Source organism: Bufo bufo, chromosome 3 (genome assembly GCF_905171765.1).
Source record: "Bufo bufo chromosome 3, aBufBuf1.1, whole genome shotgun sequence".
NCBI lineage: Eukaryota > Metazoa > Chordata > Amphibia > Anura > Bufonidae > Bufo > Bufo bufo.
In genome coordinates this window covers 580,856,282-580,882,344 of record NC_053391.1, presented here as the reverse complement: position 1 = coordinate 580,882,344, position 26,063 = coordinate 580,856,282, and the positions used below count along the sequence as shown (strand labels likewise).

Genomic DNA, 26,063 nt, shown 5'->3' with positions numbered 1-26,063 from the left:
CAGATTTCATTTGGACAAAACATTGAGTAACTTTGTAAATATGTTTTGTTGCTTATCTGAGTTATTGACTGTATCATAGTCTAGAATTCTATGCATAACTCTCCTGGTTGGAAACTAGCTAGCTTGCTGATAGTTACAGCATTTACGGCACAGATCAGCTCGTACGGTGCATTCACACGTGCAATTGTGTTGCAGAAATTTCTCCAACTTCAGCTCCAGTTATTTGAATGGAGTTGCTTTGGCGGCAAGCATAAGGATTCTGCAAACTCCACTCAGGTAAATGGAACCGATTTCCAGTTGCAGACATTTTCTACGCCAAAATGTGAAGGCCCCTTATAATGCGGGTAAAGAATTATTTTTTCATACACTGTATCAGATTACTGTGCGCTGCTTCTGTAAAGACTGCATCTTCCAGAACGTTAATCACCACAGCAGTGCAAACACTGAGACAGCAGGAAATCCTGGACAATGTCAGCTCTGAAGCCTGCAGAATGGTGAATGCAGCTCTAAACTTTAACATGATTAATGCAAGATTCAGGGTACCACCACATGGCACGGCCGCGCTGTGGTTGAGTACTGCACAGCTGTACATGCCGTAGCAGGCTTTGATTAAATTAATGAAGACAGCACTGTTTAGTCAGTCTGCATTTTGGATAATGGCCGTGGAGCCAATAACAATGAAGGTGCCATGCATCCACTAACAATGCACTAACACTAAACTGTGCAGTCTTCATTAGTTTAATCAGAGCCCGCTGTTGCCCATGTGGCCACACTGTGCCCAACTGCAGCACACCCCGGACATGACCGCACTGTGTGGTCATACCCTAAAGGGCTCATCCATGATTAAAAAAAATACCTAAAATTGTGAATGTGATAAAATATAACAAAAATAACCAGTTCTCGCCTGAAATTAGTCTAGCAGAACAATTGGTGCAATGAATGGGGAGATCTCTGAATCCATGTGAGGTACACGGCTGGTTCTAGCTTTGGTAGAAAGAGATTGACATGTACTACTGTATATGATGTTTGATTTAAATTTTTTACAGCAATCATGGCATAACCCCTCAAAATTTTTGACAATTCGTTTAATACAAAACACAATATATCAGTGTGGTCAGCACTTCCATATGTCAATAAGCTCACCTGTCTGCGCTGCCGGCGCTGGATGGATGTGTAGACTGACTCTGTGCTTGCACCAGGTGGTTGTTTGGAGCTGGCTGACTCTGATGACAAGGATTTCTGAATGTCTGTAGGGTGGCGTTTTGTATGTGCACAGCATTGTGCAGTTGGGGGCCCTGCTTATAAACAGGACTATGTAACGTTAGAGAAGGCATCTGGGTGTGCACTGTGCTGGGGGCATGCACCGTGGTGTCTGGAGGCGCATGTTGACCCTGAGTTTGCACAGTGCCATTTGTAGGAATACATGGAGTGCTTGTGCAGATAGGACCTTGCTGATTTAATGAAGTCTGCTTTGGCTTATTTGCCTGTGCAAATCCACCTTGTGTGCGTACAACACCGGTTGCCTGAGCCACAGAGTTGTTTGTGTGCACAGGCGAATGGGCTGGTGAGAACTGTGTCTGCGCAGCAGGTTGGGCTTGGGTCCCAGGACTTTGAGAGGTTAAAGGAGAATGTGGACCTGAACCCAGTACCTGCCCATTACTGGGTGCTGTGACTTCACTGTGTGAGCGTACTGGTGAACTGAAGCTCTGCGTGTGCGCAACCTTGCGCGTCTGTACACTTTGCTCCTGTGGCACTGCATTGTCAGGCAATTGCACTGATGTGTTCTGCGCGTGTTCCAGATTGGGGGACTGCACAGGACTATGTTTTGGCCCATAGCCATTTGTTTGTGTCACAGGATTTTGAGGGTGCACTGGACTAATGCTGACTTGACTGTGAAAATGCACGTGTGCACGGGGAGGGCTCTGCTTCTGCGTGCCCGAGCTCTGAATCTGAATAGTGCTTTGCTGTACAGGCGGACTCTTTGGTTGTGTTCCATGGTCGGCTTGTATCAATGGTCTATGTGTTGGTGACGTCAAAGGAATATGGGTTTGCACAGCTGTATTTTGCATGTGGATAAGATTAGGTTGTGTTTGCAGTGGCTGACAATATGGGTTTATGGGGGTGCTGGCATGTAAAGGACTCTGTGGGTACACAAAGGCATCAGCTGGCACAGTGCTGTGTCCCTGTAATGAACTTTGTGTATGAGGATTCGTGTTGGGTCCTGAACTTTGGATGCTTGTTGGTGAGCTGGTGTGAAGTGGGCTCTGCACATGAATGGCGGGGTTAGCGTGTGCTGTTACTGAGCCGCTGACAGCAGGCGCTGCCCCTCTTGGGTTCTGCTGCTGAAATGATGGGGTGTCTCTTGGCACACCACGGTCAGGGACATCTGCAAGAACAAAGAATAGTAGGGTACATTTTAGTCTTATTATTATTTGCCCAAATCTTTCACCGGTCCACGGGCTGTGTCTGATATTGCAGATCAATTCCACTGAAGTGAATTGGCCTGAGCTGTAATACCACAGACAAACTGTGGATAAGTGTGGCGCTGTTTATAGAATGCGGTCACGCTTTTCTAATCTTGTACAAGCCCTTTAAGTATAAGGGTACGGCTGCACGATGCGTTTAGGCGTCCGTGTCATGCTCAAGTATTGCAGTGTAGCAGGTCTTCCATAGGAATGAATGGGGTCACAGTGCACATTTGCTGCGACAATGAAACGTGAATCGCAAAAAAAACACACCAATGTTGGATTTTTGGGGCGTGGCAGCAAATGTGCGAGTTAGGCTGTGACTCCTTTCATTCCTATGGCAGCCCCTCTACACTGTGAACTTTGGTCGCACGACAGCTGTCACAACCAAAATGGCCATGTAGACGTACCCTAAATGTCAAACAATCACCAATGCACAGAGGATGTAGACATTTTCTGGGTTTACAATATATGTCGATATGACCACCCTGTAGATCACAGACTTTGGTATTTACTATTTACATTTTAAAGGGGCTATCCCATGAAAAGTGTTTATCATCTAACCACAAGATGGGTGATAAATGTGGGATTGCTGTGGGTTTGACCACTGGGACTCACAGAGTTCCCAAGCATGGAAGGTCCTCAAGTCTTGAATGAAGTGGTCGTATGCATGTCGGCCCGAAGCTTTACTTCTGTGGGACTGACGGGACTGAGTGCTGTCACTCCAAAAGAAGTTAGTGAAGTGTTGGATAGACAAGCAAACTATTGCTCTATGCAGAGATGGGGCACAGAGACCCTCCATTCTTGGGATCTCTGTGGACTACCAGTGGTCCTGAGAATGGAGGGTCTCAACGTGGATAGGTTATAAATACTGTTTAAAGAATAACCCCTTTAAAGGGGCTCTCTGGGATTTACATATTGATGTATTATCCTCAGGATAGGTCATTAATATGAGGTCAGTAGGGGTCCGACTCCTGGCACCCCTGTAATCAACTGATTGAGGGGGCCGTGGCGCTCGCAGATTGCCAAGCACTGCGCTGTACACTGTATAGCGGCTGTGCTTAGTATTGCAGCTCAGCTCCATTTACGTGAAAGGGGCTGAGCTACACCAAGGACACGCGACCGATGGACGTAACATCAAGTGCCCTAGAAAGAGGGCTAAGCACTCACAGAGCACTTCAGTCTCTTAATACAGCTGATTGGCGTAGGTCCCAGAAGTCAGACCCCCCATTGATGTCATATTGATGAACTATCCTGATGACAGATCATCAATATCTAAACCCAGAGAACCCCTTTAATGTTAAGTCAGCCATATTTGCAGAGTAAGGGTATTATCACAGGATTTACCAGTAAAATCACAGCAAGAGCATTTGCGAAAGTTGATTGTATTTTTATTTAGAAAACGTAAAAATGCGGCTCTCTTAGTGCGAACGTTTTCGAACGATAATTCAGCCCTCGTCAGGCACTGTGCCGCTGGAGGGGAGAAGTTCAGAGGAAGTAACACCAGTTGGGGCAGAAGGGGGCATAAAGGCCACCTGGAGTAGATGGTGTGACACCAAATACTCTTGCTGTGATTTTACTACATAAAGTTGACGGGGCTGGGAACCCTATCCACAGCTAAAGAACCAGGTGGCTACAAAGTTTGTCTGAGGATTTACCAGGTAACACGTTGGAGTTGCTGCATGTATGCATGGGCAGCCTGTGTATAATGGGGGGCATACTGATGTGTAAGGCCTACACCGAAGCCTACTGATAAGTATACCATGACTGCAACACTATAACAACATAACTACCAGAATTGCTGTGACTAAGACAGGAATAGTGTCACAAATGCAATACATTATTTATAGAGCACATTCTGATTCTGCAGATGTCACATCACTGGGAGGTTTAATACTGGATACGTTGTGTAAGGCTGAAGCTACACAGCGACCGTGATCACACAGCACTTGTCCTGGCCAAAGATCGTTGTGTAGCACTGCAGCCTCATAACCTAATGCAAGTGAAGTTTTGGCGATTTTGGGGTTGCGGTCGTGGGAACTTGTTGGGCACACTGTGACCTCAGTCACTTCTATTATGTTGTGAGGCTGCAGTGTTACACAGCAATCTTTAGTCACTGCGACCAAAGTCTCCGGGTAGCTCCAGCCAAAATGACAATCTCATTTGAATGAGACTGAGCTGCGCCTAAGTCATGTGAACGATGAACGTGATGTCACTGGCCTAGGAAAAAGCTGTGTTACTCATTGGAGGTGCCGGGAGTCGGCCACCCACCGATCTGACACTGATGACCTATCCTGACGATAGGTCATCAATAGGTAAATCTCGGACAACCCCTTTAAAGTTTTCAGAGGCTGAAGTGGAGAACAAAAACAACAAAAAGATCATGTAAAATCAAAGTCAGATCTCGGCCATTCAACCTACAGTACACAGCTGTATAATACTATTGAAGTACCACTGCACACTCTTTGGTTCGATGCAAGTAAAATATGTTTTTATTGCAAGTTCTCCATACAAACAATTGCAATATCAGGAGAATATCAGCTCAAAAAACACGTGACATATGGTTCTGACGTTTCGATCCAAACTCGGACCTTGGTCACAGAGTCACCGGAGGAAGAAGCAGGAGGAGTAGAGAAAACCAGTGGAACAGTGATGTGGAGCTGCGGGGAGGAGCGTGTGTCATGCTGGAGTCTCCAGTCTCCCCACAGCGCCACATCACTGTTCCACCGGTTTTCTCTACTCCTCCAGCTTCTTCCTCCGGTGACTCTGTGACCAAGGTCCGAGTTTGGATCGAAACGTCAGAACCATATGTCACGTGTTTTTTTGAGTTAATATTCTCATTGTACTGTGGAGCATATTGGAGCCATATTGACCCCACAGAACCTGCTGCCATATTGCCCCCACAGAGCCTACTGCCACCAGTTGTATTTACCTCCTTCAACACTCCTGCTCCACGTGGGCACAAAAAGAAAATGGTTCCTAGCAATGATCTGAACTCACCAATACCATCCCGGCCGCTCAGCAGTCATGTCGAAGCAGCACGCCCCTGCTACGGTAGCACTACATAGCGTGGAGGCTAGCTGTGGCGCTCTGTGTCGTCGTGATTGCTGAGCTGCCGGGACGTGATTGGTCCTGGATTTGGCCCGCGGGCCTTGTGTTTGGGGGATCACAACCTCTGCGCAACATTTTCAACAAATGACAGCAAGCAGGAATCCTGAAAATGGTTTAAACTAAAAGTATATCAGTCCGAAAGCTGCATAATTATTTTCATTATAGCCTGTATCCTCACCTGTAATAGAAGCCTCACTCACATGTTCCATCACAAAAACCATGCAGAAATGATGGAAACCAGATGGAATGCATTTTAGTTACCGTCTCCATCTGGCACGGTTAGTGTCTGATATGTGACAGATCAGACACTGCCATTGCTTTCACTTTAATATTTGTTAAGCCCTATAAGTCTAGTGCCACCATTTGTGAGAGGAGGAAGTTAAAGAGAAGGTCAAGGGTTGGAGAAACGTGTCTGCTTTCTTCCAGAAACAGCGCCACACCTGTCTATGTGTCCTGTCTGGTATTGCAGCTCAGCTTCATATAACTGCGCAATACCACACACAACCTGTAGAAAGGTGTGGCAATGTTTAGTTGTTTTTTTTTTTTAAAAGAAAGTGGCCATATTAATCTAACCCTGTACAACCCCTTTAAGCTTTTTATCCAAATCGTCTTACCTTCTCCGAATAGCTACACAAAAACAATCTAGAAAAAAATGTTTAAATTAAGAGAAGATCTTTGGTCGGGGTACACAACCCTCTTAAAATGTGCTGCATGCACCCCTGCTGTGGAGCTAATGGTAAAGCTGACAGCATAAAGTTAATGGGAGGGAGGGAGTTTTTACAGTGAAAAGTGCTGGACAGATCATGGGACTCGTAAATGGTTTTGGCAGCTCACGGGTGAGTCATGGGTTGAAGGTTGGCAGAACAGGGAATGACTGTGGAAACTATAATGTTTTTGACGTCCGTATTGAACATGTCGACTATGTAGAAAATTTACAGAGAGAAAAAAATAAATCCAACCAAGCAATTGTCATTTTATTCATATTACTTCTCCATGGACTTCTAAGGGTTCTTCTACATCAGCAGATTTCTACTGGTAATAAGCGCTGATCGACAATATAGCAAGTCAATTGGGCTCGTTTACAGATATTTGCCCAACTGATCTTCAACATGAACACATTTCATCTACTGTACATTATTGTCAGCATCAATATACGTTTTTATCCAAATATAACATCAGCTGATTATTTATCGCCTTTTATTGGTGCCAATGATTGGGCATCTCGCACCAAGAAGAAGTTGTTGGGATGGAATGAAACTTTCTATGTGTGAATGTAATGATGATAGATGTGATTACAATATTGCTGCTTTAACCGCTCCTGATATCGCACAGAAACTTTATTTGTGTCTAATATTGGAAAGAAAGGGTACAATTGAAAGGAGGCTCTTGTACCCTGTTGGGCCGCCTCTAGCCTGGATACAAGGTGAAATACTGTTTGGCATGGAGGCATACAGGTTCGGTATGGGATCCTGCAGCACATCTGCCCTACAGGCAGCTAGGCCTGTAGGTGGTCCTGGACATTCCTAGGTAGCTAAAGCTGGCAACCTAATTTGACACATAAATCCTCAATTGGTGATAAATCTGGAGACTTGTCAGGCCCAGGAGGTGTTACATTCAAGCAGAGACATTACTGGTAAACCCTTGTTGTGTGTGGGCGAGCATTATTCTGCCAGTTGGAGCCTCTGCCATTAGAGGCAACACATGTGGCTGCAGGATGTCCTGCACATATAACTGAGATGTTAGTGTCCCTCGCATCACTACCAGGGGTGACTCCCCAGATCATCACTCCACCAGTTGGGGCAGTGTGTCACTCCACCACAAAGGCAGGATTGAAGAGCTCACCACCAGACCTTCATACTCAAACCAGACCTTCGTCAGATTCCAAACAGGACCTGGATTCATCGCAGAAGATCCATAGTAGTCCAAGTTTCTCGTTAACAACACCACAGTTGTGGATAGTTCATCAGTATTTGATCAGCGGGGGTCCCAGCTGTTGGACCCCCACCGAGTAGCTAATAGGATAGGTCATCCATATAAAAAAAATTGGAATACCTGTTACATGCAATCTAATGAACAGTAGTTAGATGCCTCTGGGGTGGCATTTGGCCACCTTACCTACTGGGCCCCTGTAAAGCTCCACCTCTGAGCAACAGAGACCGTCAGGAGCACTGTAGTGGCATAGAATTTTCTGGGTGAGTAATAATTATTTGCTCACATTCCTTTCCTCTTTTCAGGTTTTTCTTTGTCCTGGACAACCCCTAAATTTCTACTTGGAGAACCTGAATTATACAGCAAGTATATTCACGTGAGATATTTACATTTTTTTTTACATTTTTAATGACTGTGAAGGAGTTAAAGAGAACAACTCTTTCCATAATTATGGCAAATGTTGGAAAATATCATTAAAATATCAATCCTACCATTGAGTATATGCATGATTACACCAGAATTAGAAAAATTCAAGTCAATTACCAGTAATTATAGGCGCTGTAAGTGTGTCACTATAATGTGCTGACCTTTAATAACAGTCTATTGAGCAATACGCCCTGAACCGCTATTTAACACCCTGGGCCAGAATTTTACACATCACAGAACTGGCAACTTACAGTTATTTTATGTGATCATGCCAAAGAGAACAGATCTCCAGTGATCCTCAGAGGGAAATAAATGCTCCATGGTTTGGCAAATCCCTAGGCTTGGAAAAGAAATTTCACATTGGACACTGACACAATAAACTGGCAAACAGGAGGAGAGGAAATTTCCAGGAGTCATGTTTTCTGGTTTACAGAGTAAATGAGTAAATTGCTCTCAGTAAGTGGCAGCGGGAGACGTCTCCTGTCCTATATTTAATACCGCATGCCATTACACAGTGTATAGCTGTCTCATTCTATACATTCACTGCCATCCGCTAGGCTATGATGAATATACACAGTGTTGGACTGGGGGTTCCTTGGGACCACCAAAGGAAATTATTCTCAGGGTCCAACCCCTATAACATCAATAATGTTGATTAGGTTCTCAATCAAAGAAATAGACTCTAGTGGCAAGTAATTATCTCCAAAGGAAGCTCCATGTGGTATTTTTCTCCTGGACCTTTGGGGCCCATTATTGCATTAGAGCTGGGGCCCAATGTATGGATGGGGACTAATCCTCTGGTACTCTGTCTGGCCAGTCTGAACCTCAACATACAGTTATACTGAGGATTTTCTTCTGCCCTTTTCTTTTTGCTAAATTTTAACATCAGAACTCAACTTCTACTTCTTGTATCAATATTATTTCAGGTTATATAAACTGCATTGAGCTATAATCTGGAAGGCATTTTTCCTGAGACAGTTTTAGAACATGAGGTCCATTGAGTCTTTTTAAAAAGTGTGTTAATGCTACTAGAAGTTATAAAGCACCATGCAGATTTTAAGGGTCAGATCAATGTCAGTTGGAGACTTGTAAAGTAAAACATGTTTAAGGTGCCCCTCTCCACTTTTTGTGGTTTTGAAGAGTAACAAACGTTATAACATTTCTCAAATATTAGTGCCATACCGTATCTACATAGTACTACCAGGCAGTGCTAAAAGTGCCTTACGGAGTCCATATAATATTGACCTATAGTGCCTACAGAACAACCACTATCATTCTGATGCCTTGTATGTTAGACTGCTGCTAAATGTCTCCCTGAAGAAGCGGTGAAACATGTAGGAGAGGACCTGTATAGGATTAGGTTCCAGTGATCTAATTTATTTTAGAATAGGTGCCCAGCTACAATACCAACAGCTAGGGCAGCCTGCTCTTGTAGAGGTGATAGATATCAGTACAGAGCCTGCTGAATACATAGGAATCTGCTAGGTATATAGCCAACCTGGACCCCTCCATAAAGGAACAGAGCATTTTACCCACATATTGTGCACTTTTGTATTTAATATGTATATTTTTTAATTGCCAGACTAGGTTTTTATTGACTTATAAGAGAAAAGCTGCATTTTAAAATTAGGTATTCTGCACACTCTATAAATTATCCCTCAGAAGGACCCGAAGATCAAGGTCTCAGCCTCATACATTACCTCTGCATTTCCACTTTGTTGCATTTCACCTCTTTCCAAATCCCTACTGAACAATCCTCACTGTAATGTGTTCTGCTGCGCTGACTTTATTCCAAACCCTCAAACCTGCAGGATGCTTTGGAGATGCAGGACATGGTCTGCACAATCCAGCTGCCTGATCCTGACATTCTACTCCATGCGGTTTTTGGAACTGTCGGAATAATTTAGGCTCTCTATCATTTCTGCGAGCTCCCTGCCCTCACAGTGGTCTGTTTATCTTCTGGAAATATGAATCAAGACAATTTTAAGCATGATCTCATACTGTTGTATGGAAATTCAGTTCAGTTCCTTTAAAACTCTCTCTCTCTTTCTATCATTATTATAATGTAAATAAATTACAGTCCATAAACTGATGGGATGTCCAGGAACCTGTATTTGGCAGACAGACTAACTCTAATACAATGCTACCTGTCATGCTGTGACCAGGGGCGCAGAGGTAGCAGTTGCCCCAGGTTCCTCGTAAATGGAGACCCAAAGGTCCCTTTGCCACAGAAGAGGACAACAGTATAAATGCCACATGGTAGGTGGGGGCCTGTTACAGACTTTGCACTACGGACGGGAGAATCAACATTTCCCCAAAATCTGGGTTATAGAAATTTTTCCTTTATAGCATTTGACAGATTTGCAGGATCTGCAGTTCAAGGCCGTACAGTTCTGGAGTTAGGTTCATTTTTCCATGACAAAACGAGTGCTGATAAAACCAGACAATGCCTTTAAATAGGTCAATAGAAGGTGCCTGTTTGTCCCCCATACTTTTTTTACTATGTATAATGTACTCCAAAATGAACAAGACAGCACTAAAACATTGTAAGTTAATGGGCGCCGGATCCGTTGTTTTCGTGTCCGATCCGGCACCATTGACTTGTGTTTCATTGTGTTTCATGCCGAATCCGTCTTGATCAATATCCCATGATGCACACAAAAACACTGCTTGCAGCGGTTTTGTGTCCGGCATGGGAACGCAACAAAATGGAACAGAATACATTCTGGTCCACTACGTTCCTTTTTATTCAGTTTTTTCCCCATTGACAATGAATGGTGACAAAGCTGATGCGTTTTCCTCCGGTTTTAAGATCCTATGATGGATCTCAAAACCGGAAAGGAAAACGCAGATGTGAAAGTAGCCTAATAGGGTTGTCCCATCTTGCTGTTTCCATGGGATGATGGGACTAACCATTGACAGCTACAGAAACTGCTGAGCGGGCTAGCGTTCTGTTGTTTCCATAGCTTCCATTGCAGTAAATGGTGCGCTATAGTGAGCTACGTAAACAGTGTAGCAGAACAAGATTCACTGCAATGGTTGCTATTGAAACAGTGGAGTGCCGGCCCGCTCAGCAGTTTCCGTAAGCCCGGCCACCTGAAAATGGCAAGGTGGGACAACTCCTTTAATCCACATACTATATCTGAGCATGGTCCCTCTGGAGAATCCTCTAGTTGGCCAACATGTATAAGGTGGTTTTATGTGGTGCATCACATATCACCCTTACCTTGCTGCTGTTGCTTTGGGGATGGCAATTCACCAGGGCTCCCTGCAGACATGGTATCCTCACTAATTCTCCGAGGGGTGTAATTGGATGGAACAATGGGAGATACAGAGTTTGGAGGGGACTGCCCACCTGTCTGATTACATGAGGGCATGCAGCTAGGAAAAGGATGAATGCCATAACCATTAGGTGGGCAGTGAGCTTGGAGATAAGAAGGGTGCAAGAAATGTGGGTAGGCGTGCCCATATCCAGTATCAGCAAAGTGATTAAAGTGTAGCGAGTCTTCACCATGAGGAACTGTGAATCCATACTGCATTTTAGCAGGAGGAACCTGAAAAGGAGGTGGAATGTCATGGTTGGGCTGTACACTTTGCCCATAAGACTGTGATACATGTAACGGAAACTCTCCTCGATGAAAAGGTTGCATTGTTGAAATCTTGCCTCCCTCCATGGGCCACATGTTAGGCACAGGATAGCAAGCTGAACTTTGACAATGAGAACATGGGCACATTGGAGGCAAAAGAGGTTCATGTGAAATAGGTTGACACATGTACTGGCGATTTTCTCTTAAACTTCCTCTCTTTGGTGGGCTTTGCGTCTGTTTGGTGTAATGTTGTGGTCCTTCAGACAATGAGCGATATAGTCTTCGTCTCTCCTGATCTGCATACATGCCTGGATAGTGGCCTTGCAGCATTGCACCTGTTCCTGGGGCTCCCCGAGGATCAAGGATGCCTTCTGGCCTGAAAAAAGATCTGTTAGGTGGTCCCTCAATATTAGGGCCAGCATAGCCTACTCTGCAGGAACAATGTCTGGACAATAAAGTTCTCCTTCCAGGATAAACAGCCAGGCCACCAAACTGTCCTATTTCATCTTCCAAAATGACAGCTTCACACGGGGATTCTCTCTGCTCTTCCCAGGATGTTAAGGTTAAGGGCAAACTTTGAGATGCTCCTTCATCAGATGGCCCAGACCACTGAGGTGAGTACTGAAACCTTGAATCCCCATTTATCTTTGCATGGAAGTTTTGGTTTACTCCTTCCTGGTGCATTTGATGCTGCAAATCTCTAGGTCTTTCCTCTATATTTTGCCTTTGATGTCCATTTTGGATCCCCATGTCCTCACATTTCACCACTTGTGAGTACTGTGGCTCTCTTTCATTCTTTACATTAACTCCAAATCCGCCCAAAAGTTTTTCTAGGTCTTCTTGCTCGGCTGCTGTTGGCAAAGACTTCTGTGGAGTTTCTTCCAACCTCTCAGTCGGGGCTGAAGAGTGTCCAGAATCACTACTAACAGACAGAAGACGTCCATGCTGTTCGGGGCTTCCATTAGTAGAAGTCAAAGGCATGCTCTTTTTCTTCACACGGGCATACAAGCTACCATCCAATGGGCCGCGAGTGTGACTTAGATCTAGACAAAAGAATGAGAGAATTAAAAAAAAACTGAAACTGGCATGGAGCTTAGGGTGTACTGTCCCTACTGAAGTCATACATTTCATTATTTAGTACGAAAATACATTTCCACCTGAAATGTAAACCTACCACATGTTAGTAAATCAGTAGACAAAGTTTGGTAATTTTTTATTCATTACCATTATTGTATACAGTTACGGCATATGATACAGTTGTTAAGAGGGTGATAAATACAGCTTATCACTCGGTGAATGAACTATACTTTGTGAATCAATTCCTCACTGTGTTCAATACCTTTGTTTCCTGTCTATGAATGAGAATACATTTGCTTACATTCAGAAGGACATAGCCAGTACTTCAATCAGCTGAAAATCCCTTTCAAAATTTGCAGTGGTCTTGCTCCAGCCAACTCCAGCAAACAGTTGTTTTTGCCATAGGAAGCCATGGTCTGCCGGGTATTTTCCCTGCAGTGGCCGTGCAGGGAAAATGTATCATCATATGACGGCTATTCAGATGACGAGCCATCCATTTAATACAAGAACTGCTTGAGTCCACCACAGTTGGGTGCCCCATCCTGATTCATACAGAGGGGTCTCAGGGGATCCCGGAGCCTAATAGAACATATGGACAGAGGTTGTCTTCATGAGACAAACCCTATAAGCATTATTTATATAAAATCAAAAAAGCCTTTAAAAAAGAATTACAACCATATTGGTTGTCAGCTTTGAATTATCCTCTCTAAGCAACTGATAGTAGAACTCTGACTTTGGTATTGAGAGAACATGCTGACAAAAGGATCAGTTTTTAAGGCAAATCACCAATACGGTGACACTTCCTCTTGTCCTGTGAAAAATGTCCATCAAAACAAAACTGAAAAATTTCTAACTGCAGAAATGAGGCCTCCACTCTAATATCTGATTTAGAAATATATCACATATATGATATAGTTCTCCTTTGGGTAGAGAACCTATTTACATGCAATACATGATAGTTACATGAAACTGCTAATGTATATATTTCTGGTAAAATATAGATTGCTGACATCAGTAGCTTACATATAGGAGGCAGAGGTTGCATGTGATGCAGGTTGTCCTGGACCCTTGTGTTAGGATAGTGGTACAGATACCATGTGATATATAGGAGGCCATAGTACAGGTTGTCCATCAGGCCTAGAAACTTCAAGCTATGCCTCAAGATTGATCTATTCACTTCCGGTTTTACCTCTGTACTCAATAATAACAGTAAATCACATTCATCTTGTCCAGTCTTCGAGTCATTGACTTGTCTCACATACATAAAAATCTTGGACCCATTAGTCTAACGAAAACCCACAGCAGTTTTACGTCACTAATATTAACCAGAACTATCATGTAAAGCAGTCTATGGGAATGTTTTCAGTGCAAACTCTTACAAAGGAAGTGACTAATCCATGTCGCCTTGCTCCCCCGAGATAATATCTACAAGTGACATGGAATAATGAGACCTCTGACCTTCACATTAAACACTTATTTGGCCCAGATGTTCCATATGACATGCGGTGCACTCACCCTCCAGACTGTCCTCGTGGTTTATGTTGAGGTTCTCATAGGAGTCATAACGGACAAGTGGATCTGTGATGTCGTAATCCACTGTAACACTGGGGTCTTTGCGGAAAACCTCTCGCCCTTTAATGTGGGAGATAGAGAGACAAAGGAGGGAATTAGAAGGCAGACAGACATCTAAGTGGTGAGGAGGTGGGAGACAGATGTTTTTAGAAATGCTACATAGTTGATCATAAAGAAATATTGGGGGCTTCCATGGTCTAATCATATATGATGAAGTCATCTATACAGGAAGGACATGTGCATGTCTGGAACCAAGAAGGAACAAATGGAAACAGACACTACGACTAAGAGGTATCCTTACCTTTAACTTTGTCTTGTCCAGAGGAAAATATAAATTCTACCACTGCATCATCTGGAAATCTGTCATCTTGGAAAATAAATGGCAGTCATTAATTATATGGGAAAGGACCACTCAGGAATGTGCTGTCATACCATACCAAGAAGATCAGCAGAAAGCTATCAGGAAATCACAGGGATTGCTAAACAAACATCTCCCCATATCTCAGCTGCAGTACAATACTGCAGTAGATAGACTTTAATAATCCCAACCACTACAGCAGTTTTGTCTATCTAATATAATTCTCCATATGACGTTGCAAAACATAGAGGTATCCAGCTCACATCCCACAGTTGTCACTGATCCACATCCTCTCTTCCGAAGTCTGCGTTCCATTTTAAGGATATCCCTTTGTAAACACAGTTAACTTCAGGATTACAGAAATGGCCAACGGTTTATTAAGTTGTTGATCTTAAAACTCTCGGCTTCACACTAACGTACTTTAGTATTTAGTATCAGGACCAAAACCAGTGGGCCCAAAGAGGTGCAAATGTCAATGAGGCCTATGTGGAAACCTATTCCATTGAATAATTCCACTACTATTTATTGAAGGGAACCTGTCAGGTTGAACATGGTATCTGAGATGAAAGCAGCATGTTATAGAGCAGGAGGAGCTGAGTAGATTGATATATAGTTTTGTGGGAAAATATTCAGTATAACTTGTATTTCACTTATATTTATTCACTTATAAGTATTTATCTGCTCTTTCTGGGCTTTGAAGTCAAGGAGGCGGTCCTATCAGTGATTGACAGCTATATCTGTACACAGTCATAGAGGGAAGGCTGTCAATTACTGATAGGACCGCCTCCTTGACTTCAAAGCCCAGAATGAGCGGGAATTTAAATGTATAAAATACAAGATATACTTAACCTTTTCACACAAAACTATATATCAATCTGCTCAGCTCCTCCTGCTCTATAACACACTGCCTGCAGATTAATGTACATTTTCATGGTGACAGGTTCCCTTTAAAGGGAGCCTGTCAGCAGATTTGTTAATGCAAAACTGCTGACAGACAAAGGTACAGGAGGTAATACCATGCCTCCCAAGTGTCCCTCTTTTGGATAGACAGTCCCATATTTTGGACCCAAGTCCCTCTGTCCCTCTTTTATCCATAAATGTCCCTCTTTTTGACCTGGGGAATTAATGCATAAATGTGCATTAATAAATTTACTAAATTGCTCCTTACTAAACTATCTGTATGGTTTCTACCTGTATATTAGACCATAACATCATTATTTGGTGCAATCTGGACCTTAGAATATCTACAATCTGATGATTTATGTGCTAATATTTATATGGACAGTGAAGCACAAGAAGAAAACTGTCCCAGGGGCTCCACCTGCTGTAAACAAATAAAGAAACTTATAGTCACCTAACCGATCCCCAGCTGCTGCAGTTGTGACGGAGTCAGTAATTATGCATTGGGTGGAGTTAGAGGCGTGGCCTGGTATGTAAAAAACTGCCGCGATATGCGTTGCACATATTGTTCCTCTTTGCAATTTTCTAAAGTTGGGAGGTATGTAAAACATCCCTCTTTCCCAGCTTATAGTGCTGGAAAAATGAAATCTGAATCCCGCAGGTGCTGCTCCCACAAGTGGACTGAAAAAGTGCATTGGGGCAGGCCTGCAGTACTGCAGACTCAGTGCATGATCAGCTCCACAGTCCCTCCCCTCTGCTGTGAGTGTTGGGTGTAGTAGTCTCCTTGTTAGACACTACAGTTGCCACACGCAAGTAGAGGGAGTGGGCTGTGGAGAAGATTAGACGCTGAGATTGAGGTACTGGGACGGTTGCTTTAAATATATATATTTTTTTAATATGCCCCAGAGCCCTGAGACCTCGCCCTAGAACCACAAATTTCTGTGGAATCCACTTTTGGAAGAAATTATTTAAAGGGAACCTGTCACCTCCAAAAAACATCCCAAGCCGGCAGCAGTACCTGAGAGTAGCCAGCAGCGGGTTTGTAAAGATAATTTTCTTCCTGCAGGCAGATGAAGCAAAAGCTGTAAAAACGTTCTTTAATCCCCTGCCGACACGCTTCTCTAGTCAGACTTGAAGTCAAGGGGGCAGCGGCCTCCTTGCTTCAAGTGACGGTAACCACGCCCCCTTCCCTGCCCCTTCGCTGTGATTGACAGCCCTTATGCACGACAGTTCGGCTGGCTTTGCCGAACTACCGGCTGTCAGTCACAGCGAAGGGGCAGGGAAGGGGGCGCGGTTACCGTGACTTGAAGCAAGGAGGCCGCTGCCCCCTTGACTTCAAGTCTGACTAGAGAAGCGCGTCGGCAGGGGATTAAAGAAAGTTTTTACAGCTTTTGCTTCATCTGCCTGCAGGAAGAAAATGATCTTTACAAACCCGCTGCTGGCTACTCTCAGGTACTGCTGCCGGCTTGGGATGTTTTTGGGAGGTGACAGGTTCCCTTTAAAGCGCCCTTCTGGTGCTCCATAAACGTTTAATATTAAATGTTGAGATACAGGCCCCTGTTGTCAGATAGACCTGCACTGGTCATGACACCGTGTCCATCCTGTTTCTTCCCTGCAGGTTCCTTGACTGGGTTATGCAGACTCAGCCAGAACCCGGTGCAAGGGACCTACCTAAATGAAGAGGCGACAGAATTGGAGGAACCGCAGCAGAAAGATGAAAAGCAAGTATACCAGGTATTTTAACTTTGCATTAAGTATTTCATGTGATTTTTTTTATGAAGAATCAAAGGGTCATTTTAAAGGACAGCACTAGGTAGCAGCCAGGGGGAGCAGTAAAAACATACCTTTTTTTTTTTTAGAGTTTTTATTATCAGAAATAGTAAGAATATGTACTTTTATTCTGCCAGGTTCTGCTCCTACAAGTGCACTGGAAGTGCAGAATCACTGGGAAGTTTAATCTGCTCTCTGCAATCAACTGCCTAAGAACCCCCCTCCTCCCTGGTCTGGTTGACAGCTGTAGTATCCAACCAGGAGACCACTACAGCTGTCACCGAGAGCAGAAGGGACCGTCTTTGAAGCAGCTCGATGCAGAAATCACTTCATAATGAAGCTCCACCTCCATTGCACCTGAGTAGCAGAATCTAGCAGAATAAAAGGTAAATATTCTCACTACTCCTGATAATGAAAGCTCCACAAAAAGGTATGTTTGGACTGCTCTCCCATAACTACTACTGTCAGCAGCTTAGCATTGTCAAAACTGATGACAGGGTCCCTTTAAGAGATGGTATACAGCCATATCAACGGGATGTTAGGCGCTACTTCTCACCTGTACAGGCGCAGTCCAGCTGGTCTTTACTGAAGCAGAGATGAGTGTTGTGAATTGTACATGTATGGAACTGAAGTCTGAACAAGACTTCCCTCTCGTGAGGCTCGCAGCGCTTATGATAGCATTTCACCTGTATATAATGAATACAAATGATTAGATCTCAGAAAACCCCATCACTAATAAGATGTACGGCTCAGTTCACATCTGTGTTGTGAATTCAGTTTATCCGCTCTGTCATAGGATAAGACAAAAGGAACTCAAGCTGTCATGGGGAGACAAAGAGGAAGGAAGAAGGATCCATGGATCTGTTACTCGATGGAGTTCGATTGTGCTTGATAGCTCCCACTGACTTATAATAGGGTCCATTGTCTTTGTCATGTTGTCTATTGTTGTGCCAGGAGAAAAGTGCTGCATGCTATGCTATTCTTTTCTGTGACGGATTCTCCAACGCACATGTGAACAGAGCCTAAACTATCCGTAACCATACATTCCACAATACATAGCGTGACTCAAACATACCATGATATCACCTTTAAGAAGCAAGGCAGGCTCCAAGCTAATACACAGCTGGCGCTTCTTATTAGTGCCATCTCCTTGACTTAAGCTAGAGACAAGACAGGGAGCGTTAGTCCTGGGTGGTATTATACACTGCACAGTACCAAGATACAGAAATGAATCTTACTAAATTCCTGAGGTGTAGACGAGCTGCATGGATTGATAGATCTTCAGAAAGGGGCAATATCCTGAGGAAGAGAATGGCAAAAACATTATCAATGGAATGGGGATTTACTGTACTGTAGGCAGAGACAGACAATCCCTGGCATTCCTGTTATTTTATGTGGCATGGACAGGAATGTGCTGGACTGATACAGCAGAATGAAGGAATGACTATGACACAAGTGAAATAACACTGGTTTATTGCTGCAGATGGCAAACATATGAGAAGATATTGGCTGCATATAGATCTGATGCTGGAATTCATAATGGACGAATCTGGGTTCAAACAAGGCCATCTCAGTGGGCAAAGTGACTAAGATGTTCCCAGTGGATATACAGTTGTGAAGGTCATGTCTGATCAGCAGCAGCTGGAGTTGGTTGATGGTTGAACAGCCGTTCAAGAAACAAATACCTGGTGAACAATCTCTTTGCAGATGCAGCCATACACTTTTTAATCCATATTGGCCATTACAGTTGTTCAATTTGGTCGTACACGTTCAACGAAACTGGGAGATGGATGAAATATCTTTCTTTCAAAGAAACATCTTTTGCCCATGATCTTTCTTTGAACGAAAAATCTCTCATCAGACAAACATTTCACAACACAGACAACTTCCTTCTAGACAATGCTGGTCTGTCATCCGGTCAGCTAAAACGTTTGTTTCATCCAGCGAACATTTTGTTTGAAATTGTGCTTCCGATCAACTTTAGGGCTCATGCACATAAATGTATTTTCTTTCCGTGTCCGTTCCATTTTTTTTTGTGGACCATATGCCATTCATTTCAATGGGTCCGCAAAAAGAAACCGTAAGTTACTTTGTGTGCATTCCGTTTCCGTATGTCTGTTCCGCAAAAAAATAGTACATGTCCTATTGTTTGCATTATGGACAAGGATAGGACTGTTCTATTAGGGGGCAGCTGTTCTGTTCCACAAAATACGGAATGCATACGTATTTTTTGCGGATTTGTTTTTTTGCGCATGAGCCCTTAATGTGTATGGGCACCTTTAACCCCTTAAGGTCCCTCGCCGTACATGTACAGCGCTGGTGGACATGAGTTAAGGACCAGCGCTGTAAATGTACGGCGGGCTGATCGGGCAGGTGCAGCTGCGCCTGCCCGTTCAGCGGCACGGACGCTGCAGTCACTGACAGACGGGCCCCTGCTGCATACACTGGCATCGGTGAAAACACAGATGCCAGCGTGTTAACCCCTTGTATGCCGCGGTCAAAGCTGATGGGTGCCCTTCGCTTCCCATCGGGTCCCCGCGCTGCAGTGATGGGGACCCGATGGCAGAGAAGGCAAGCCTTCCATAGGCATCAGAGCTTGCCTTCTATGGAAGCCTGTGAAATCCAGCCCTTAGGCTGGGTCTCACAGGCAGGCTGCCAGCATAAAATTTGACAGCCAATGCATTACAATACAGGTTGTATTGTAATGCATTGCAGAGAGGATCATACCCCAAAAGTTAAATTCCCAGAGTGGGAGAAAAATAAAATATATAGCGCCACAAACAGATACTTGAGATATGGCTAGAATGTATGGAACAGTCTTACCATTCAGACGCCCCCTGATAGGGATCGGCCTAGTGTGGTGGAAATAATACCGCGTCTGGGCCGAAGGTTAGATGTAGTCGTGGGTAAGTTCAGGTGGTAGACTGGTGCAGGGAACCGTTGTCCCTAATGTGCCCTAATGGGGGAGGGGGCAGCGCTGTTGTTCACCTGCCTATCTACACAGAGTTCCTACCCCGCAAGGGGCGGCCCTGTCCGGATACCTTACCCTAGATAAGGCGGGTATCCCTAATGTTGCCCTATAGGGCAACATTAGGGATACCCGCCTTATCTAGGGTAAGGTATCCGGACAGGGCCGCCCCTTGCGGGGTAGGAACTCTGTGTAGATAGGCAGGTGAACAACAGCGCTGCCCCCTCCCCCATTAGGGCACATTCGGGACAACGGTTCCCTGCACCAGTCTACCAGCTGAACTTACCCACGACTACATCTAACCTTCGGCCCAGACGCGGTATTATTTCCACCACGCTAGGCCGATCCCTATCAGGGGGCGTCTGAATGGTAAGACTGTTCCATACATTCTAGCCATATCTCAAGTATCTGTTTGTGGCGCTATATATTTTATATAAACTATTAGTAAAAGTTATATTTTAAGCTCTCTCAAATTTTTCTATTTGTTTATCATATTGTTAGTGAGAGCGCCATTATCTTTAAATTTCTACAACTCCATCCACCATTTTTTCGGAGAAAAATAAAGTTAAAAAAGTACAAAAAAGTGTTTTTCATAATAGAAAAAATAAAGTTTCAAGTAAAGAAAATATATAAAAATTCCCAAAATAAAACACATAAAAAAAAAATATATAGAAAAAAAGAAAACCAGACATATTGGGTATTGCCGCGTCCGTAACGACCGACTCTACAAAAATATCACATGATCCACCCCCTCACCTGAACGCCATAGAAAAAATAAAATAAAAACTGTGCTAAAGCAATTATTTTTTTGTCACCTTACATCACAAAAAATGCAACACCAAGCGATCAAAAAGGTGTATGCCCCCCAAAATAGTACTTCACTGCTGCTGAAATTATATCAAAGGTATACTTCTCAATTATAGATAAATCATGGAGAGTAAAGGCACTAAAAGAATGACTTTATTAATACGTAATTAAAAACGGGGGAAATGTATTACGATTACAACATATTAAGAAAAAATCATCACACAACTATGCAGTATTGCCTGCCGTACCGACTGGGACTGGTAGTCCAGATCGGATAATTAGTGCGAATGTGCAAAAAATATGGGTAGATGGAATAACTCACAATAGCTGGAACATGACCAGTCTAGAGAACTGACCACAAAACAAAATGCAGAATATACCGGTCAATAATACTGATGACCAACCCAGCAAAAAAAAATAAAAGTCCTCCAAAGACCTAAACCAACTGCCCCAGCATTTCTGAAACTCCCACATACAGCGTCTAAAAGAGCTCAATACGTTTCATTTCCCCCATTTTTTATTACTTAAATAATAATAATAAATAATACAAATAAAGTGATTTATCCCCAAAATAGTACCAATCAAACCGTCACCTAATCCTGCAAAAAATTAGCCCCTACATAAAATAATCGTGCAAAAAAAAAAAAAAAAAAATAAAAAATATGGCTCTCAGAATATGAAGACACTAAAACATAATTTTTTTGTTTAAAAAATGCTGTTATTGTGTAAAACTTAAATAACTAACAAAAAAGTATACATATTAGGTATCGCCGCGTCCGTAAGAACCTGCTGTATAAAAATATCACATGAACTAACCCCTCAGTTGAATACCGTAAAAAATAAAATAAAAACTGTGTGAAAAAGTCATTTTTTGTCACCTTACATCGCAAAAAGTGTATTACCAATTAATCAAAAAGTCATACACACCCCGAAATCAAACCGTCATCTCATCCCGCAAAAAATGAGACCCTACCGAAGACATTCTCAGAATATGGAGACTCTAAAACATGCTTTTTTATGTAAAACTGAAACAAACAAAAGTCATATTTGGTATTGTCGCATCCATAAAAACCTGCTCTATAAAAATAGCACATGATCTAACCTGTCAGATAAACATTGTAAAAAACAAAGAATAAAAACAGTGCCAAAACAGCTATTTTTTGTTACCTTGCAACCAAAATCATATGTACCCTAAAATAGCACCAACAAAACTGCCACTTTATCCCATAGTTTCCAAAATGGGGTCACTTTTTTGGGAGTTTCTACTCTAGGGGTGCATCACGGGGGCTTCAAATGTGACATGGCAACTTAAAATTATCCCAGTGAAATCTGCCTTCCAAAAACCATATGGCGTTCCTTTCCTTCTGCGCCCTGCTGTGTGCCCGTACAGCATTTTACGACCACATATGGGGTGTTTCTGTAAACTACAGAATCAGCGTAATAAATATTGAGCTTTCTTTGGCCGTTAACCCTTGCTTTGTTACTGGAAAAAATTAATTCAAATGGTAAATTTGCAAAACAAAGTGAAATTCTGAAATGTCATCTACATTTTCCTTTAATTCTTGTGGAACACCTTAAATGGTTAACAAAGTTTGTAAAAATCAGTTTTGAATACCTTGAGGGGTGTAGTTTCTAAAATGGGGCCATTTATGGGTGGTTTCTATTATGTAAGCCCCACAAAGTGACTTCAGACCTGAACTGGTCCTAAAAATTGGGTTTTGGAAATTTTCTTAAAAACTTTAAGATTTGCTTCAAAACTTCTAAGCCTTCTAACGTCCCAAAAAAAAAGAAAATGTAACTTACAAAATGATCCAAACATGAAGTAGACATATGGAAAATGTAAAATCTTAACTATATTAGGAGGTATCACTATCTGTTTTAAAAGCAGAGAAATAGAAATTTTTTAAATTGTGATTTTTTTCAAAATTTTTGGTAAATTTGGTATTTTTTTATAAATAAAAATTAAATATTTTGACTCAAATTTACCACTGTCATGAAGTACAATATGTGACGAGAAAACATTCTCAGAATGGCTTGGATGAGTAAAAGCGTTTTAAAGTTATCACCACATAAAATGACACATGTCAGATTTGCAAAAAATGACCTGGTCCTTAAGGTGAAAAATGGCAGGGTCCTGAAGGGGTTAATGATGGAGATATTCCTAGAAGTATGTAGCGTCAGATGGAGTACCTATGGCTCCATTACATAAAACACTCTAGTGACCCTGTGCACATGTGGCTTAAAACAGTCAGGAAGCGGAAATCATGGGTAATCAGAAATACATTTGATGTATTGGGGAAGCTATTTTCTGAATTTATCAGATTTTCTGTGGGAACTAAGTACATAAAGCTGCTCTGAAAATGTAGCTAAGAAAGCCAGGAGTCTTGACTTCTTCCACTGGATGAGAATTTCCTGTAACCATTACAGTACAGTGATTCCCACCATTATTTTTCAGTCAATCACTGATCACATAGATAATACAGACATTACCACTCCCGGCATCAATAGGAAATAGCAGAATACAGTGACGAGTAACCTGCACAAGGGACAATCGGGCCTTAGATTGGGTCAATATAACATTATAAAAATGTAATTGCATCAGAAATAAGTCAGGCCTTAGTGTAGTCATAAGGTAGTTTTTTATTTTCTGAAATATATTCTAGAACAAGCAATTAGAGGAGTTAGAAAAAGAGCTACCCTTTTCCAAAACAGCACCACTCTTGTCCATAGGCTGTGCCTGGTGTTGCATTTCAGCTTTAGTCAATTGAATGGGGCTAGGCCGGAGCACTGCACATACCGCATTTTTCGCCCCATAAGACGCACTTTTTTCCCGGTCTTATGGGGGCGAATGCTGCCCTTTTTACATTGCTAACACTGATACATCGCCGGCTGCAATGCTGCACAGCGCGGCGATGTTTTAGGGGGAGGGAGGAGGGGCTGCAGGCAGGCAACTGCTGGAATCGTTGTGGGGCCTGGTGCAGTCACTGTACTCCTACACCGGGCCTTGCCGCTCACAGCAGTATTCATATGTCAACTGTAATCCTTAACCTCTTCTTAACTTAAGTTAAAGTAGTGCTATCCCGTGTACTACTACTTACTATCAAGCTCCTGTAGCAGGCAGAGCGACCGGCAGCTGTAACGTCACTCACTCACATCCCGCGCATGCTCCTCCCACTTTATGAATAAAGCAGGCGGAGCAGGAGCGTGACTTGAGTGAGTGACGTTACGCTGCCGGCCGCTCTGCCTGCTACGGTACGGGAAATTGATAGTAAGTAGTAGTACACGGGATAGCGCGACTTTAACTAAAGTTAAGTAAGTACATGAAAAAACTCCATATGCGTTTATATCAAATTGGAGGCATATGGAGGTAAAGCCTATTGATTTCTATGAGGAGATCATTGAACATTACTATATCTGGGACCTGTAATATAGTCATGTCAATGAGACCTTAAGGTGCCTTGTGTTTGCAAGTTTATTATCCATAGAAAACAGCAACCTGTTAACTGATCCTGTCGGTTAGGCAGGAGGAACAATCTGCCTGTAATAAAGAAGTGATCATTACTTACCTTGCAGATCCTGCGCTGTTGTTCCGCTTCTTATAACTGGATCTGTATTCCCGATGCAGCAGAACATCATGTTCACAACAAATGACCCCGAAAGCCAATCACTGACCTCTTCGGTCCACCACTGAGGTCAGTGATTGGCTGCAGTGGTCATGTGTTGTCAACGTGACATCACCTCTGCAGCTGGGTAAACAAAGCCTGGCCGGGATCTGTCCAGTAAGTAATGATCACTTCTTTATTAAAGGCAAATCCCCTGTGTTATCCAGTTCTCTCCTTGAACCGGCCAACCCCTGTAAGAAAACTGCCTCTAATGTGCCATTTACATAGCTACCCATTTCATTTTTACTGCTATTATTCACATTTCTACCCTAGAGACACTGCTTGAAGTCTCCATACCTCCTTATTGATCTTGTCTAAAGTCGGTCAGAGACATAAGCTTATTCTTGGCATTTTAATCAATCTTGTCTAATTGAGGTCATTTATTAAAGACCAGCATTTTACACTGCTAGAGGTTGCACTTTATTTATGACGAGGTGCAAGCCTTGTTGCAAATTAGGCGCATCCTCCAGCAGTCTGTGTGCCTAGACTGAAATTTACTCCAGCCCCTGACTAGAGTAGATCTCAATCCTCCTTTACTGCTGGAAACAGGCACAAATGTGAATTTGCCGGGTTCAATGGCCCCACTTACACCTTAATCTCTCCCAACGCCCATCACTTCACTCCCTAGTGGTGAGGACGGCGTAAAAATGACGCATATGCCTAGATTTAGTAGCACAGTCTTTTAAAATTCACAAAATGGGGTGCAGTGGGTCATGATAAAGGAATTCCATTGTCTACAGTTAGGTGACACACTGTTCCTTCTACCCGAGATAAGCAGCATCAGAAATATTTGGCAGGTGCTTTCCTTTACTTCTTAGAAATAACCCCAATAACTAGCCAAACAAAATGGCCTGTTAGAGAGTTGGGAGGATATCTGAACTAAAATAACAAATAAATTCGATAGTTATGGAGTAAGGATGGTTCCAAGATAATACAGAGCCATGAATAGCAAATACTCATATAAATAAAAAGTCAAAAAATTATGTTAAATGGCAAATTAGTTCATGACCATGAGATTAAAAAAGAAGCAACTGCTGAACTGCATGCTAGGCTAACACTAAGCAGATGTCTGACATCTGCATGAAGATGATTGGTATGCGTGGACCACAAGGGAAGTGGAGTGACTCAGGTCTGGAACTTGCTCCCTCATCCTATATTCTAGCTGTATGGAAACAAGCCTTAGCTGCATATGTTTGGATTACATTTGGCATGGTGATATTCATTTAGGGTTTTGTTTTTCCAAACTAATTTTGGATGCTAGAAAGTATTCAATTCCACATGGCAATGAGCAGAGGGAGTCAATGTCTGGCACAACATCCAATGGCCAAGGTGGAGTCTTTAATACGGTTGAGGCTAACGCTATGGATCTGGGAAGCAGATGTCAAGGGAAGGCAGGATTTATGAGAAACATATGTGCCTAAGACAAATGCA

General features: G+C 42.9%; 1 protein-coding gene across 3 annotated transcripts in view; it reads right to left on the bottom strand.

Annotated features, from left to right (window-relative positions):
* Positions 1-26,063, bottom strand: part of TNS2 (tensin 2) — a 186,609-nt gene that overhangs the window by 14,712 nt on the left and 145,834 nt on the right. For all 3 annotated transcript variants that reach the window (XM_040425785.1, XM_040425787.1, XM_040425786.1), the window contains exons 13-19: positions 18,434-18,494; positions 18,271-18,355; positions 17,752-17,881; positions 14,469-14,534; positions 14,111-14,227; positions 11,158-12,561; positions 1,144-2,386 (exon numbers count right to left, since the gene is read on the bottom strand). In XM_040425785.1, coding sequence (XP_040281719.1) covers positions 1,144-2,386; positions 11,158-12,561; positions 14,111-14,227; positions 14,469-14,534; positions 17,752-17,881; positions 18,271-18,355; positions 18,434-18,494 — 3,106 coding nt within the window. The remainder of the gene's footprint in view (positions 1-1,143; positions 2,387-11,157; positions 12,562-14,110; positions 14,228-14,468; positions 14,535-17,751; positions 17,882-18,270; positions 18,356-18,433; positions 18,495-26,063) is intronic.